At 41.4% G+C, this 16370-nt stretch overlaps 2 protein-coding genes across 2 annotated transcripts; one reads left to right on the forward strand and one right to left on the reverse strand.

The window, feature by feature from the left end:
- Positions 1 to 29: 29 nt before the first annotated feature.
- On the forward strand, positions 30 to 11861 carry LOC5507493 (tetratricopeptide repeat protein 28). The gene is made up of 7 exons (XM_048733594.1): positions 30 to 1433; positions 2640 to 2727; positions 3630 to 3845; positions 3961 to 3964; positions 4218 to 4857; positions 5629 to 5710; positions 11343 to 11861. The coding sequence occupies exons 1-7, from the start codon at positions 833 to 835 to the stop codon at positions 11464 to 11466; spliced, it is 1755 nt and encodes a 584-aa protein (XP_048589551.1). The 5' UTR covers positions 30 to 832; the 3' UTR covers positions 11467 to 11861.
- On the reverse strand, positions 11787 to 16346 carry LOC5507489 (proton-coupled folate transporter). Its single transcript, XM_048733637.1, has 5 exons — positions 16287 to 16346; positions 15272 to 15452; positions 14241 to 14375; positions 13433 to 13642; positions 11787 to 12770 (listed from the first exon to the last, which is right to left on the reverse strand). Exons 1-5 carry the CDS (start codon positions 16344 to 16346, stop codon positions 11938 to 11940), a joined length of 1419 nt encoding a protein of 472 aa, XP_048589594.1. The 3' UTR covers positions 11787 to 11937.
- Positions 16347 to 16370: the final 24 nt, after the last annotated feature.

Genomic DNA, 16370 nt, shown 5'->3' on the forward strand with positions numbered 1-16370 from the left:
TTTCGTGTTCCGAAAGTAATCTTTGTTACACAAGGCAATTATTCCTGCAACTTGCAACGATGACGAATAAACAAAATTGCAAGTTGCAGAAACATAATACGAGAGGCAGTTTTTTCGCAACTTGCAACGCAAACTAAACAGAAATGTGTTGCACAGGAAAAATTTTCCTCTTGTATTTCCATCCTTTCTATGTCTTTCAGGCGGTAAGATGATGGCCAAACTAACTAACTTCTATGGAGGTTTATTTGTCGAACGGCCTTTAAATCAAACGCGAAAATTCTTGTGAATGTATTAATCGTTGTTATTGTTTTGTGCCTAGCGACCGCCGTCTTGCAAACCAACAGAAAGTATGATGAAAGACATACCTCCTACGCTATGCGCTAGCTGTAGCAACTGTCTTGTTTAACTTGCATTATTATTTAATACTTTCTATTCAATTCATTAGACATTTATCTTTCTATCCTATTCATAAGAAATTTATCTTATCTCAAAATGAAATTGTGCTGCTCTCCGATCCGTAGAAATTTTATTTTATCTTTTTCAACTTCACTTTATCTTTTTAAAATCTAAGATATGCAATAGCAAGTAAACAAGAATAATCAAAATGAATTTCTAATTGCCGATAAGCTATTCAATTTTATTGAATTTAATCCTACTAACACAAAGTGTGTTTATAATTGCTTCAATCGTGTTGTTATGAATTTTTTTACCCGTAGACACCTGTGTGTATAAACCACAAACTTACAAACAACACTTCTAGACAATCCTAGACATTAGAGAACTACGCCTCCAGTCCACCTTGCTTTAACAAGCTTGGACTCCTCACGTCTTGATGGCTTCCGACGATGAGAACGACCCAAAGCAGTTTCGATTTGTAGTGCAAACGGAAGAGGAAGTTAAAACACAGATTGGAGAATTGAAGGATCTGCTCTATGATGCCTGCGATGCAGAGGATAAGATTCAAGAGGCCGGTCTTTTAAGCTACCTTGGCATCGCGTACTTCAAAATCTCAGATTTCCAGCGATCGCTTGTCTACCAAGAGAAATACCTCGCGCTATGCACGGAACTTGAAGACAGCAAAGGTATTGGCCGAGCGTACTGTAACCTCGGCTGTGTGAATAAGGCCATGGGCGATTTTACCCTCGCCAAGGAGAATTTCGAGAAAGCTATCAAGATAAGCCAAGAAAACGGGAACAAGCGTGCTATAGCTAGGGTGTATAACAATCTCGCGAATATCTATGAAATGGATGAGGACTTTCAGGCTGCGCTTGAGTGTCATCAAAAGCGTCTTGCGATCTCGCATGAATTGAAAGACACTAATGCGATCGGTAAAGCGTGCGCGAGTTTGGGAAATATCTATCATGTAATGGGGGATTTGCCGGCAAGCATCCGGTTCTACCAAGAAATGCTCAAAATTCTACGAGAAAAGCTCCGTAAGTATTAAAAGATTACTGTCCTCAAAAAAATATATAAAAATACAAAACGACGTCAGGAACCCGCTTACTTGGCCATGGCTCTCTAGTTTGAGAACAATGTCTAGAATGCACCTTTGGCCCGAAGCAAAGCAGTAACCAAAATAGGATAATCATTTTAACATTTGATGTTTTAGTGGCTCACATAGTAAGAGCTGTTTTGTGTTATGGCTATTCGGGTAGAATTTTGGTTGTTATTATCTATTAGGTGATCATCTAGCGGCGAAATCTGAAGTATTGAACTTTTTTGGTATGGTTAGGATAACATTGCGTCCGAGTGGATTTGTTTTGATTCATAATAGATAATACTCTTGGCAGACAAATTCGCGCATAGAAAGTAGACTAAAAGGGTTGTTATCTTAACCGCACTTCTCTCCGGTTAAAAAAAAAATATGACAAACATTGATTGGTTTTATGGATGTGAATCGGTATTCCACACTGCAAGTATATTACCGCAGACGTGACGTCTCAAAAGCTGCTCATTTGCCGGGTGTTCTCAATTTGCCGCCGATCAGACATCTCGTTATTTTGGCCGTTTCTGCTTTTTCCCCGAGCCTTTCTTTGCGTCTACAGATAGTCAGAAGACAAAAGACTCGACAACGTTCCGACATCCTTTCTACATCCCCAACAACTTCTTGTTAAAAAATCCTTCCATATTTGGAAGTCTGCTTCAATCATTTTCTTCCTTTTCGTAGGCTAAACGGCGTCAAACTTGCAGGGAAGGTTGCTTTCCTCCGTCTTTCATTTCAGTGATATTTAATAGGCCCCAGGGTAACTCGTTTTCTATTATCACAGGTATTCGCGTACGTTCGCACCAAACTCCCATTGATCATTGATCACAAAGGCCAGCGTTATCCAGGGCATTTTTACAATGTGTCCCGAATAGTTTAACCTTATATCGCGATATCGTTTATCGATGGTTTTCCCTTATATCGCGATCGTTTGTCGATTGATTTCCCTTACATCGCTGATCGTTTATAGATGTTTATTATTTTTATATCGCGATCGTTTATAGATTGCTTTCCCTATTATCGCGATCGCTTATCGATGGGTTTCCCTTCTATCGCGATCGTTTATCACTCTCCCCAAACGGCTGAATTTCTCATTCCAAGAAACGTATTGCGGAAACATCCCATACTTACAATGAAAATGTGATTTCCTTTCCAGGAATTCAAGATACACTAGCTGAGGAATCGGAGGAGTCTGGGGACGATGATATGGTTGACCTCGACTTGGTGACTCTAGAAGTCATGGAGTGAGTGTGACGTTCTGTTGAATAATTGATAACTATTTGACTGATGATTTTTTCTTTATATCAATTTTATGCACATATAATCTAAGTTTCATGAAACCCTCATTCAAAAAGGATACTATCTTATCAAATAACGTCTTTTTAAACGTTTCGAAAGAGTCGTACTAAAGAGAACTCTACGTGGCTCCAAACATGGAGGAACACATATAGACACATTGCATTGCGACAATGCAGAAACAATGTACCATGGTTATGGTAAGGGTTTATGATCTGCGTTGAGGACTGTGCATTCCTCCCTTGTCTCCTCGCATAAGGACGGAGGTCCTGTCTCTCGCCGCATATCATTAACCTGTATTGGGGGACGTAAAAGAATTGCTGGGGTACGCTGACCCGTGGTTCCATCTTCAGTGACAGTTCTTACACACTAACCTACACACATGATCAGGCGCGTTAGATCCCAGGACTGCCCGAGGGGGGGTTGGGTGGTGCAGTCATAGGTATCGTATGAAAAAGGCATAGTATTTGAAGATTCCTTAATAAGAAATGACCCACTTTTCGCCCGCCAAGGGGGGAGCGCGCGCACCCTGTGCACCCCTCTGTGTTTGCAGCTGTATGACTGTGAACTGCGTCGAGTAGTCCTTATCTGCATACGAGTGAAGTCAGCCACGTGTTAAGCCCATGTGGTCAAGTCTTCGCAATGTTTATTTGCGCTATACAAATAATACACATTTGATTTATTTCATCTGTCAATTAGCTTGTGAAGTCCACAATGCTTTCATCATAGATACTGCAAGCGAATTGACAATTCATTTTTGGCTTGACGTGCTACTTATTGACTATAAGTTCGTTTTAATGGTTAAGCAAACGCACTCTAATAAACTCTAACATACGGTAATTTCTTCAAGGGAAGTGAAACGAAACATGAAAAAAGAGGAGGAACAAAGACGTCTAGCTGAAGAGGGCGGGGCCCGGCCGAAAAGACTAAATTTGAGAGGCGTAGTCAAAGGGTTTAAGAATATCAAGCGTGGGAAAGATAAAAAGACAGAGGGTGGAGACCAAGATAAAAAGAAAGACAAAGATAAAAAGAATAAAAGCGACAAAGAGAAGAAGAAGAAGACATAGTAAAAACGGTCTCATTTTGGAACCATATAATGGTCTTAATGGCATTTGAATCTTATAGATTCTTTTTTGATATATTAAATATATGATAACACAACATGTTATTTCTGAATACAGCACAGTATTTTTTAGAATATATGAAAATATATAACTTAGATGAGCTTCCTACCTGGGTATAGAATATGTACTATGTATTTTTAGGCGATGAGCCATATACCATTAATATTTATGTCAGGTAGTGAATTTAGTACCTGCATTTGAAAAACAAAACCACATTAAACTTGCAGATAAAGACCTTTATATAAGTGGAATGCTTAATAATTCGTGTCTACCTTTATATAAGTAGAATGCATAATAATTCGAGTCTATTTTAAATCCATACGAATCCGGGGATGCAGAAATGTGTGTTTCCATACAAAGAGAACGATCCTAACCAGTTTCGCCTTGTTGAAGAGCCAGCGGACGAGCTTCTCGATAAAATAAAACGACTCAGGAAAATCCAGAGAGAGCTTGAAAACTCTAAGGACGAGGAAGAGCTCGCAGATAAAGCAAATCTCCAGGGAACTCTAGGAATTCTCCATTTCAAGTTGGGTCACTACGAGACATCACAATATCACTACCAGCAGCAACTGGACTTCGCCAAGGAATTGTGCGATCGTAAGACGCAAAGCTGTGCTTATAATAACCTAGGGTGCTTACATAAGATCACTGGGAGATTAGATGAAGCGTTTGACTGCTTCCAGAGAGCTTTACAGCTCGCTAAAGACAGGGGCGATAGGAGGTCTATCGCGAAAACCTTGAATAATCTTGGTAATGTGTTTGAGCTGAAGTGTGATGTGAGAGAAGCGATAGATTGCCATGAAGAGCGACTAGACTTGGCTCGCGAGATGGGAGATTTGGATGGTGTTTCCAAGGCGTGCGGTTCGTTAGGGGGATTGTACAACGCTAATGGGGATTTGTTCAACAGCATTGCTCGCTACCAGGAACTGGTGGATACACTGAGAACAAAGCTAAGTAAGTCAGAAAAGTAAAGAAAAGATGAATTTCTCTATAAGCTGTCAATGTTTACTGATATATCCATGCAATTTCAAAAATGACCAACAACGATGAGATTTTTGAGAATGTGGGAATTATTACGCAGCTCGTTGCTTGTTATTTTTTAAGAACCCGAAACCGCGCTATTTAAGAACCTGAGCCAGGCTTTTGTCGCTTTCACTTGTCATTCACCCTCCGATCTGACAACAGCTCCCGGTAGCGCTTTGAATAACAACGTAGAGTGAAAGATTTTGCCTCTATCCTGCTTGAATTATTTAATAACACAATTAATTAATTACAAGAATTCATAACACCATCTCTGCTAGGAATCTAAACTAGGGTCTAAACATGTTATATCTTTGCTTCTGAATTGTACGGATATATTATGCAAATCGAAGAAATTTATTTTCCCCGCTTCGAGTTCCGTTACAGCCGACCATCTTTACTTCGAATTTGAATTCAAAATGTGTCAATTGTGGGCATCTCTTACCCTTTTATAGCGCGGTTTCGTGTTTAAGTTTTTAGGTATGTAGTTTGCGCTAGTTTTTAATACTTTTTGGAGGGTTTTTCTGGCGCAATGCAATACAAAAAACTTAGCGCAAACAACTCTAATGGTATGTAATAACATGACGAATTATCAGGGCAGGGGCCTTCTGGAGCTCTAGAAAGTTACATTGAGTTGTTTACTCAGAAATACCGGATCTGGTTGACTTGCATTTCTTTACTGGAATTTCTTGACTTATCTTGCAGAGATTCAAGTGATGCTGGCAGACGATGAGGAGAGTAGTGACGATGAGGTCGACTTGGACGAGATTGCGTATGAGATTCAGAGGTACGGATGTACCAATACTACCAATATGATGTAGCGCGACGCATCAAATGACACGACGCGCTTATGACTTTGCACGTCGCAAAATTCAGAGCGACGCAACAATGACTGAGCACGACGTATGAGCTGGCACAACGCACCGGTGACTTTGCACGTCGCAAATTTAAGCACGACACACCAATGACTTTGCACAATGCATAAGTTGGCACGACGCACCGGTGACTTTGCACGTCGCAAATTTAAGCACGACACACCAATGACTTAGCACAATGCATAAGTTGGCACGACGCACCGGTGACGTATTACGACGCAAGACGCACCGATGACTTAGTACGATGCATAAGTTGACGACGCATAGCACGATGCAGCAATGAATAGGCACGACACGACGCACTACGACGCATAAGTTGACACAAACCAGTATTTTATAAGCTAGCACACTCACCAATGACTTAGTACCTCGCATAAGTTGACACGAACCCGAGTATTTTATAAGCTAGCACACATACCAATGACTTAGTGCCTCGCATAAGTTGACACAAACCCGAGTATTTTATAAGCTAGCACACCCACCAATGACTTAGTACCTCGCATAAGTTGACACAAACCCGAGTATTTTATAAGCTAGCACACCCACCAATGACTTAGTACCTCGCATAAGTTGACACAAACCCGAGTATTTTATAAGCTAGCACACGCACCAATGACTTAGTACCTCGCATAAGTTGACACAAACCCGAGTATTTTATAAGCTAGCACACGAATTAATGACTTATAGTACCTCGCATAAGTTGACACAAACCCGAGTATTTTATAAGCTAGCACACGCACCAATGACTTAATACCTCGCATAAGTTGACACAAACCCGAGTATTTTATAAGCTAGCACACGAACCAATGACTTATAGTACCTCGCATAAGTTGACACAAACCCGAGTATTTTATAAGCTAGCACACCCACCAATGACTTAGTACCTCGCATAAGTTGACACAAACCCGAGTATTTTATAAGCTAGCACACGCACCAATGACTTAGTACCTCGCATAAGTTGACACGAACCAGTATTTTATAAGCTAGCACACGCACCAATGACTTAATACCTCGCATAAGTTGACACAAACCCGAGTATTTTATAAGCTAGCACACGCACCAATGACTTAATACCTCGCATAAGTTGACACAAACCCGAGTATTTTATAAGCTAGCACACGCACCAATGACTTAGTACCTCGCATAAGTTGACACAAACCCGAGTATTTTATAAGCTAGCACACGCACCAATGACTTAGTACCTCGCATAAGTTGACACAAACCCGAGTATTTTATAAGCTAGCACACGCACCAATGACTTAGTGCCTCGCAAAAGTTGACACAAACCCGAGTATTTTATAAGCTAGCACACGCACCAATGACTTAGTACCTCGCATAAGTTGACACAAACCCGAGTATTTTATAAGCTAGCACACGCACCAATGACTTAGTACCTCGCATAAGTTGACACAAACCCGAGTATTTTATAAGCTAGCACACGCACCAATGACTTAGTACCTCGCATAAGTTGACACAAACCCGAGTATTTTATAAGCTAACACACCCACCAATGACTTAGTACCTCGCATAAGTTGACACAAACCCGAGTATTTTATAAGCTAGCACACGCACCAATGACTTAGTACCTCGCATAAGTTGACACAAACCCGAGTATTTTATAAGCTAGCACACGCACCAATGACTTAGTACCTCGCAAAAGTTGACACAAACCCGAGTATTTTATAAGCTAGCACACGCACCAATGACTTAGTACCTCGCAAAAGTTGACACAAACCCGAGTATTTTATAAGCTAGCACACACACCAATGACTTAGTACCTCGCAAAAGTTGACACAAACCCGAGTATTTTATAAGCTAGCACACCCACCAATGACTTAGTACCTCGCATAAGTTGACACAAACCCGAGTATTTTATAAGCTAGCACACGCACCAATGACTTAGTACCTCGCATAAGTTGACACAAACCCGAGTATTTTATAAGCTAGCACACGCACCAATGACTTAGTACCTCGCAAAAGTTGACACAAACCAGTATTTTATAAGCTAGCACACGCACCAATGACTTAATACCTCGCATAAGTTGACACAAACCCGAGTATTTTATAAGCTAGCACACGCACCAATGACTTAGTACCTCGCATAAGTTGACACAAACCCGAGTATTTTATAAGCTAGCACAACGCACCAATGACTTAGTACCTCGCAAAAGTTGACACAAACCCGAGTATTTTATAAGCTAGCACACCCACCAATGACTTAGTACCTCGCATAAGTTGACACAAACCCGAGTATTTTATAAGCTAGCACACGCACCAATGACTTAGTACCTCGCATAAGTTGACACAAACCCGAGTATTTTATAAGCTAGCACAACGCACCAATGACTTAGTACCTCGCATAAGTTGACACAAACCCGAGTATTTTATAAGCTAGCACACGCACCAATGACTTAGTACCTCGCATAAGTTGACACGAACCAGTATTTTATAAGCTAGCACACGCACCAATGACTTAGTACCTCGCATAAGTTGACACAAACCCGAGTATTTTATAAGCTAGCACACACACCAATGACTTAGTACCTCGTATAAGTTGACACAAACCAGTATTTTATAAGCTAGCACACCCACCAATGACTTAGTACCTCGCATAAGTTGACACAAACCAGTATTTTATAAGCTAGCACACGCACCAATGACTTAGTACCTCGCATAAGTTGACACAAACCCGAGTATTTTATAAGCTAGCACACGCACCAATGACTTAGTACCTCGCATAAGTTGACACAAACCCGAGTATTTTATAAGCTAGCACACGCACCAATGACTTAGTACCTCGCATAAGTTGACACAAACCCGAGTATTTTATAAGCTAACACACCCACCAATGACTTAGTACCTCGCATAAGTTGACACAAACCCGAGTATTTTATAAGCTAGCACACGCACCAATGACTTAGTACCTCGCATAAGTTGACACAAACCCGAGTATTTTATAAGCTAGCACACGCACCAATGACTTAGTACCTCGCAAAAGTTGACACAAACCCGAGTATTTTATAAGCTAGCACACGCACCAATGACTTAGTACCTCGCAAAAGTTGACACAAACCCGAGTATTTTATAAGCTAGCACACACACCAATGACTTAGTACCTCGCAAAAGTTGACACAAACCCGAGTATTTTATAAGCTAGCACACCCACCAATGACTTAGTACCTCGCATAAGTTGACACAAACCCGAGTATTTTATAAGCTAGCACACGCACCAATGACTTAGTACCTCGCATAAGTTGACACAAACCCGAGTATTTTATAAGCTAGCACACGCACCAATGACTTAGTACCTCGCAAAAGTTGACACAAACCAGTATTTTATAAGCTAGCACACGCACCAATGACTTAATACCTCGCATAAGTTGACACAAACCCGAGTATTTTATAAGCTAGCACACGCACCAATGACTTAGTACCTCGCATAAGTTGACACAAACCCGAGTATTTTATAAGCTAGCACACCCACCAATGACTTAGTACCTCGCATAAGTTGACACAAACCCGAGTATTTTATAAGCTAGCACACGCACCAATGACTTAGTACCTCGCATAAGTTGACACAAACCCGAGTATTTTATAAGCTAGCACACGCACCAATGACTTAGTACCTCGCATAAGTTGACACAAACCCGAGTATTTTATAAGCTAGCACACGCACCAATGACTTAGTACCTCGCATAAGTTGACACAAACCCGAGTATTTTATAAGCTAGCACACGCACCAATGACTTAGTACCTCGCAAAAGTTGACACAAACCCGAGTATTTTATAAGCTAGCACACGCACCAATGACTTAGTACCTCGCAAAAGTTGACACAAACCCGAGTATTTTATAAGCTAGCACACACACCAATGACTTAGTACCTCGCAAAAGTTGACACAAACCAGTATTTTATAAGCTAGCACACGCACCAATGACTTATTGTACCTCGCATAAGTTGACACAAACCCGAGTATTTTATAAGCTAGAACACACACCAATGACTTAGTACCTCGCATAAGTTGACACAAACCCGAGTATTTTATAAGCTAGCACACGAACCAATGACTTATAGTACCTCGCATAAGTTGACACAAACCCGAGTATTTTATAAGCTAGCACACGAACCAATGACTTATAGTACCTCGCATAAGTTGACACAAACCCGAGTATTTTATAAGCTAGCACACCCACCAATGACTTAGTACCTCGCATAAGTTGACACAAACCCGAGTATTTTATAAGCTAGCACACGCACCAATGACTTAGTACCTCGCAAAAGTTGACACAAACCCGAGTATTTTATAAGCTAGCACACATACCAATGACTTAGTACCTCGTATAAGTTGACACAAACCAGTATTTTATAAGCTAGCACACCCACCAATGACTTAGTACCTCGCATAAGTTGACACAAACCAGTATTTTATAAGCTAGCACACGCACCAATGACTTAGTACCTCGCATAAGTTGACACAAACCCGAGTATTTTATAAGCTAGCACACGCACCAATGACTTAGTACCTCGCATAAGTTGACACAAACCCGAGTATTTTATAAGCTAGCACACGCACCAATGACTTAGTACCTCGCATAAGTTGACACAAACCCGAGTATTTTATAAGCTAGCACACGCACCAATGACTTAGTACCTCGCATAAGTTGACACAAACCCGAGTATTTTATAAGCTAACACACCCACCAATGACTTAGTACCTCGCATAAGTTGACACAAACCCGAGTATTTTATAAGCTAGCACACGCACCAATGACTTAGTACCTCGCATAAGTTGACACAAACCCGAGTATTTTATAAGCTAGCACACGCACCAATGACTTAGTACCTCGCAAAAGTTGACACAAACCCGAGTATTTTATAAGCTAGCACACGCACCAATGACTTAGTACCTCGCAAAAGTTGACACAAACCCGAGTATTTTATAAGCTAGCACACACACCAATGACTTAGTACCTCGCAAAAGTTGACACAAACCCGAGTATTTTATAAGCTAGCACACCCACCAATGACTTAGTACCTCGCATAAGTTGACACAAACCCGAGTATTTTATAAGCTAGCACACGCACCAATGACTTAGTACCTCGCATAAGTTGACACAAACCCGAGTATTTTATAAGCTAGCACACGCACCAATGACTTAGTACCTCGCAAAAGTTGACACAAACCAGTATTTTATAAGCTAGCACACGCACCAATGACTTAATACCTCGCATAAGTTGACACAAACCCGAGTATTTTATAAGCTAACACACGCACCAATGACTTAATACCTCGCATAAGTTGACACAAACCCGAGTATTTTATAAGCTAGCACACGCACCAATGACTAAGTACGACGCATTAGTTTACACGCCGCATGAGTTGATATACCAAACCAGTATTTAGTAAACTCATTTGTGTTGTCCCGCGACAGACGAAAGGAGGGACAAGAGTTCTTAAAACATTGTACAACTCTCCCCGACCTTCTCAAAAGATCATATATTCTCGTCAATTATTCTGTGCACATCTACTGATCTTGTTATACAGGGAGAGACTAGAAGCTTTGGAACACTACAAAGAGAAGACAACTAAGAAAACAACCCTCTCCGAAAGGTTCAAGCAGTGCGGAGATAATGTGACATACTTTTTCAAGAGCATCGTGAAAAGATAAGGCCTTTTCAGTCTTCAGTCAGTCTTTCAGCGGGCTTTTGGGAGCTTGGATTTATTAGCTTTAAGCCGATTATCGGATTGCAGAACCAACGCAATATTGTCCGGCCTGGTTAACGCTGCAATGTGGACGGAGTGTTTAGCGGATGTCATTTTAGCGTTATTTTTATACATTTACTCACTAGTCAATCTCGCGCTTTATTTTTAGAATAGCGCAACACCTTTCAACGCCATTCTAGTGTAAGAGCGATTCTACTTGTTCTTTTTAATTCACGTTTTATTTTTTTTTTTCAAATTCACTGACTCCACAAGCAATACAAAATATTTTTTTCTTAAACGTGCCAAACAATTTATTTACAATCAATACCAATAATAATCGTTTCCGATTTTCCAACCAAAGAATTGACCACAATGATCAAAGTAATTGTTTTTCTTTTCGATGTTCAATGAACACCTAATTCATTGTCCCATTTCATTACCCATAACATGGCCCCTTTTGGTCGCTATTAATTGGAGTCGTTTCACTCGTATCACTCGCAAACTCGTCCTCGGGGGTGACGACAAGCTCCGTGAAACTTCCTCCACGCTTAATCTTACAATGGATGTACAACATGAGGGGAATAACAGGAAGCATAATTATCGCCGCCAAGATAAAACAAAACCCAGGGAAGTTCATCTCGCTTCTGCCGACCGGGTAAACCGTGTTATACATCAATGGTGCGAGTACGGCGCATAGGGACTGAACCACCCCGACTACAGAGAACACCACACCCTGTTTGTCCGGTGGCCCAAGCTTGGACATAGCTGTCCGAAGTGAGGCAGTGGCGAGTCCTTGTGGGATTTGCGGTACCAAGGTCAGAAACATCATCAGAGTTGTCTCGGCGAAACCAGTTAACAAATAGCTAGCGATATTTGCTAGAATCCCGACCACCACCATAAGAGAATCTGAGATAAACATGCTCAGAATCTTTGTACCCACGACCAAGCCTATCGCCTTGACAGCCGTTCCTATTGACAGCCAGTACCCTACAAGAGAATCGCTCCAGCACAGAGGAGACGCCTTAACGTACATCACTTGAATGTCGTTGAGGACTCCGAACATTACGAGAAAGAAGGCCGCAGACCCAACGTAAAGAGTCGGGCGCGCGTTGAAGACAGTGACAGCCGTGCGAAAGGCTCCCGTGCAGCTTGGGGAGTTGCGTTTCTTGGTGCTGTGGGTAACGGAGAGAGACTCTGGGAGAATTACAAGGGTGTAGAGCACGGTGAATAGTGCTATACCCGCACAGCCCCAGAACGGCTGCTTGTAACCTGGTGAGAAATAAACACAAGTAAACTAATGCTCTCATAGCATGTCAGAATTTGCTATGAATTTGACGTGAATAAGATAACAAGTTAAGGCTGGGGATCCTCCGAAATACGGATGTGCTATTATGTTTGCGTTTCAAGGTTCAAATTCAATCATCTTAGAATAATTTCCTAATGCACATTTTACTCGTAATTCTCTACCCCCCCCCCCCCCCCATTTTTCAAAGTTGAAACCGATGCACCGGGTCCGACCTGAAATCAACATAAAAATGGATGGGAGGGGATTTTAGTGGATAAGGGAGGGTTTCTTATAGTCGGGAATAATGAAGATGTTGTAACTTGAGATCAATGTCTACTCTCCCAGAATAAACACCTCCATGGTTTGTGGCTTTGTGAAGAATGCGACACGCAGACTCGTACCCATGCTCTTACGCGGGTACGAGGGAAGCCCACAAAGTACGCTGGATCTTCGAGCATGACTCGTACCCAGGATTGGAATAGATGCGGTGCGCGTTCATAGGTATCAAAATATTTGACGACCTTTTTGGTGACTACGGGAGTTGCTCGTGAGCCCAGCGCTTTATACGCGCCTGAAACGAACAACACCGGAACCTCTGGGAAGGAGAAGATATTCTATTCCTTGCGACATAAAAGAGTTCTCTTACCTCCAGACTCTCTGACCCATATCCCACTAATAAAGTATGATGCAGTTGCGCCGACGTAGATCACTGATTCCAGAATTCCAATGCGGACTCCTCTTTTCTTGATGTCTGTTATATCAGACAAATAGGCGAATCCCGAGAACATGACGCAACTAAACGAACCGCAAAGTCCGTCGACGGCTGATCCGATGAATAGCAAATAGTATGGAAATTCTGTCGACAAACAAAGTGTATATATTTCAATAAGAACGAACAATTTATAAATGCATCTTGACAGAAATAAGCCGGGAGAAAGGCGATGTATCTTTCTTATTGGAAATCGCCATAAAACCCAACAAAACCCTGCTGCCTTGAATTTGGATAAATCCCCGATGACTCGAGATGGTTTCAAGAAGCTAGGGACTAAATATCCATCATTTCTACTCAGATAACTCGAACTCTTGCTAATAGCACACGACTGCGTCACACGCGCCCCCTCCTTCCCCCTTGAGACTAGACAACAGGATGGGGGTACAGCCTTGCGCCCCACGTGGTACCCCCTCCCCCTTCCCGTGCGACTGGACCTTACCATAATTCGCCATAAGGACGACTGACACGCACTGTTTAAAACATCCAAACGAGCAGAGTAGGAGCACAGGCTTGCCCCCTCCCCCCCCCCCCCCCCCCCCCACGTGGTACCCCTCCTTCACTCCCCCCTTTACTGGACACGTAGTGTATAAAACATCCAAACTAAGTAGAGCCACAGGATTGCCCCCGAAGTGGTACCCCTCTCCCCATTTCCTTCCCTCCTTCCCGTGCCACTAGACCTTACCATAGTCCGCGACAAGGACGACGGAAACGCACTGCATAAGACCTCCAAACAAGCAGAGTATGAGTACAGGCTTGCGTCCTACGCGATCAGACCATGAGCCATAGATGATGGAGGTGAACAGAGAGGGGATGGTACCTGAGTTTGTCATAGAGCACAATGTTTACCAGGTTTACTGGGTCGTATTTAACACAGTGGCGCCATTAGCGTGACATGGACACGTTTTGGCTTCGCGTCGGGGACAGTTCGCGCGCCACGGGGTAGTAGCTCAGACTATGCAACGTAACTTCACCGGGTTTTCTAATCAAACACGGAGAACGCCGTCGCAAACAAGGCACATTTCAGCCGAATTAGAGGGAAATCCGTGGTTTATTATCAGAATTTTGCCTAAAAAACACGGTTCCTACCGCCCCTTACTATAATGCTTGCGCATCCCAATATTATTTTTAATCCAATTTATCATTTCGGCATGGGTAACAAACCGTCCAGGCATATACAGTACTAGGGTGTTAGCCTGATTCTCTGACGAGTAAACGGCAGACTCGCAGAAAAATACCAGGATTAAGGTTCCCTTCTAGCAGAGCCTCTTTTTCTGTATTTCGCTGGGCTGGCTTTAGCGAAATACAGAGAGAATAGAGGCCTCTGCTAGCAGGGAAGGATTAAGGAAGTGTATATAACTTTCTGGGAGAACCAGCATAATTTGCGAGCCAGCTTGGGAAAAGAAAGCGCTGAAACCTCGAGCATAAGTAAAATGGTATTCTTCCTGGGGGAAAGCTAGGTATAGGGTCCCATTTGCCAGGTATTGCAAAATCATTAGGCAGATGGGGCGAATTTTCTCGATATCAACACGATATCGTAAAAAAACTGAATAAAGAAAGTCAATACAAGTGAATAAATTAAAGCTAAAGAAAAGAATAGTTTTCCCTCTGTTAAGTCTATCATTTATTTTTAATAATTTTACCTCATGTTAACGCTTCAGATAAAATTCCATGTAGTAATTTTAAATGGAATAAATCGAGTAATAAATTACTTACTTGAAAGAGAGAGATATAGGAAGAAATATGACGTCTCCGCTTGCACAAGGTCTTCCAGTTTCTTCAATTCAGAATTATCCTGACTCTGTGATCGGCTGTTGTTTATCCTGGGTAAGCCGCATAAATGCTGATTATCGACTGCTTTAAAATTATGAACTTTTCCAAAATAGTCTAAAAGAAACTACATCTACATCTACATTGTTAATCCACAAAGGGGTTACCATCACTGTGGATATAAATTAATTGTATTAAAAAGTAAATAAATAAATAAATACATTAATTAATTAATTGAAAATAAAATTAAATAATAATAGAAATAATAATAATAATAAAAATAATAATATGGCAGAATAAAAATAATAATATGGCAGAATAAAAAATGATGAAATCAAGTAAAAAGATAAAAATCGTTTAAACAGCATTATTGGTATTAATATAATTTTATTAATTTAATTTAATTTTATTCGTTCTCTAAAAATATCTGCACTAGTGGAATCCAGGGTAAGGCGGGGCAGCTTGTTCCATTCTTTTATTGTCCTACAGAAAAACGAGTTCTTATAAGCTTCTGTTCTTGGACATAACTCGATAAATTTATCTGGATGAGAGCTGCGTAATTGGCGGGTGCGTCTATCAATATTGTCTGGTATCTCAAGTGCTGATTTTTTGTTAGCAGCCTTGTAAAATAATGTAATCCTGGCGCCTTTTAGAGAGAGGGGGCCACTCCAAATCGTTTAGGATGTTTGTGACTGTGCCAGGAGTCCTATCCCAGCAATTTTTAACAAAACGACCCGCCCTCCTTTGAACCTTCTCAATCTGTTTGACGTGTTTCTTTAACCATGGATCCCAGGCAGAGCTGGCATACTCTAAGTGTGGAAGAACGAGCGATTTATAAGCAGCTTCCTTAATGTTCTCTGGGCAATTGCTTAGGTTGCGCCTAAGAAAACCTAAGGTCTGGTTGGCTTTGGACACTTTGTTGTTTATATGCCAGCTCCAGTATCAATGTGTAGTTAAATACTATAGGTTCCCTATTTCTCGTGACTCTCATGACAAAGCATTTTGTTGGGTTAAAGGACATGAGCCATTTCTCTGCCCATTTCTC

This window comes from Nematostella vectensis, chromosome 1 (assembly GCF_932526225.1).
Source record: "Nematostella vectensis chromosome 1, jaNemVect1.1, whole genome shotgun sequence".
NCBI classification, from domain to species: Eukaryota; Metazoa; Cnidaria; class Anthozoa; order Actiniaria; family Edwardsiidae; genus Nematostella; species Nematostella vectensis.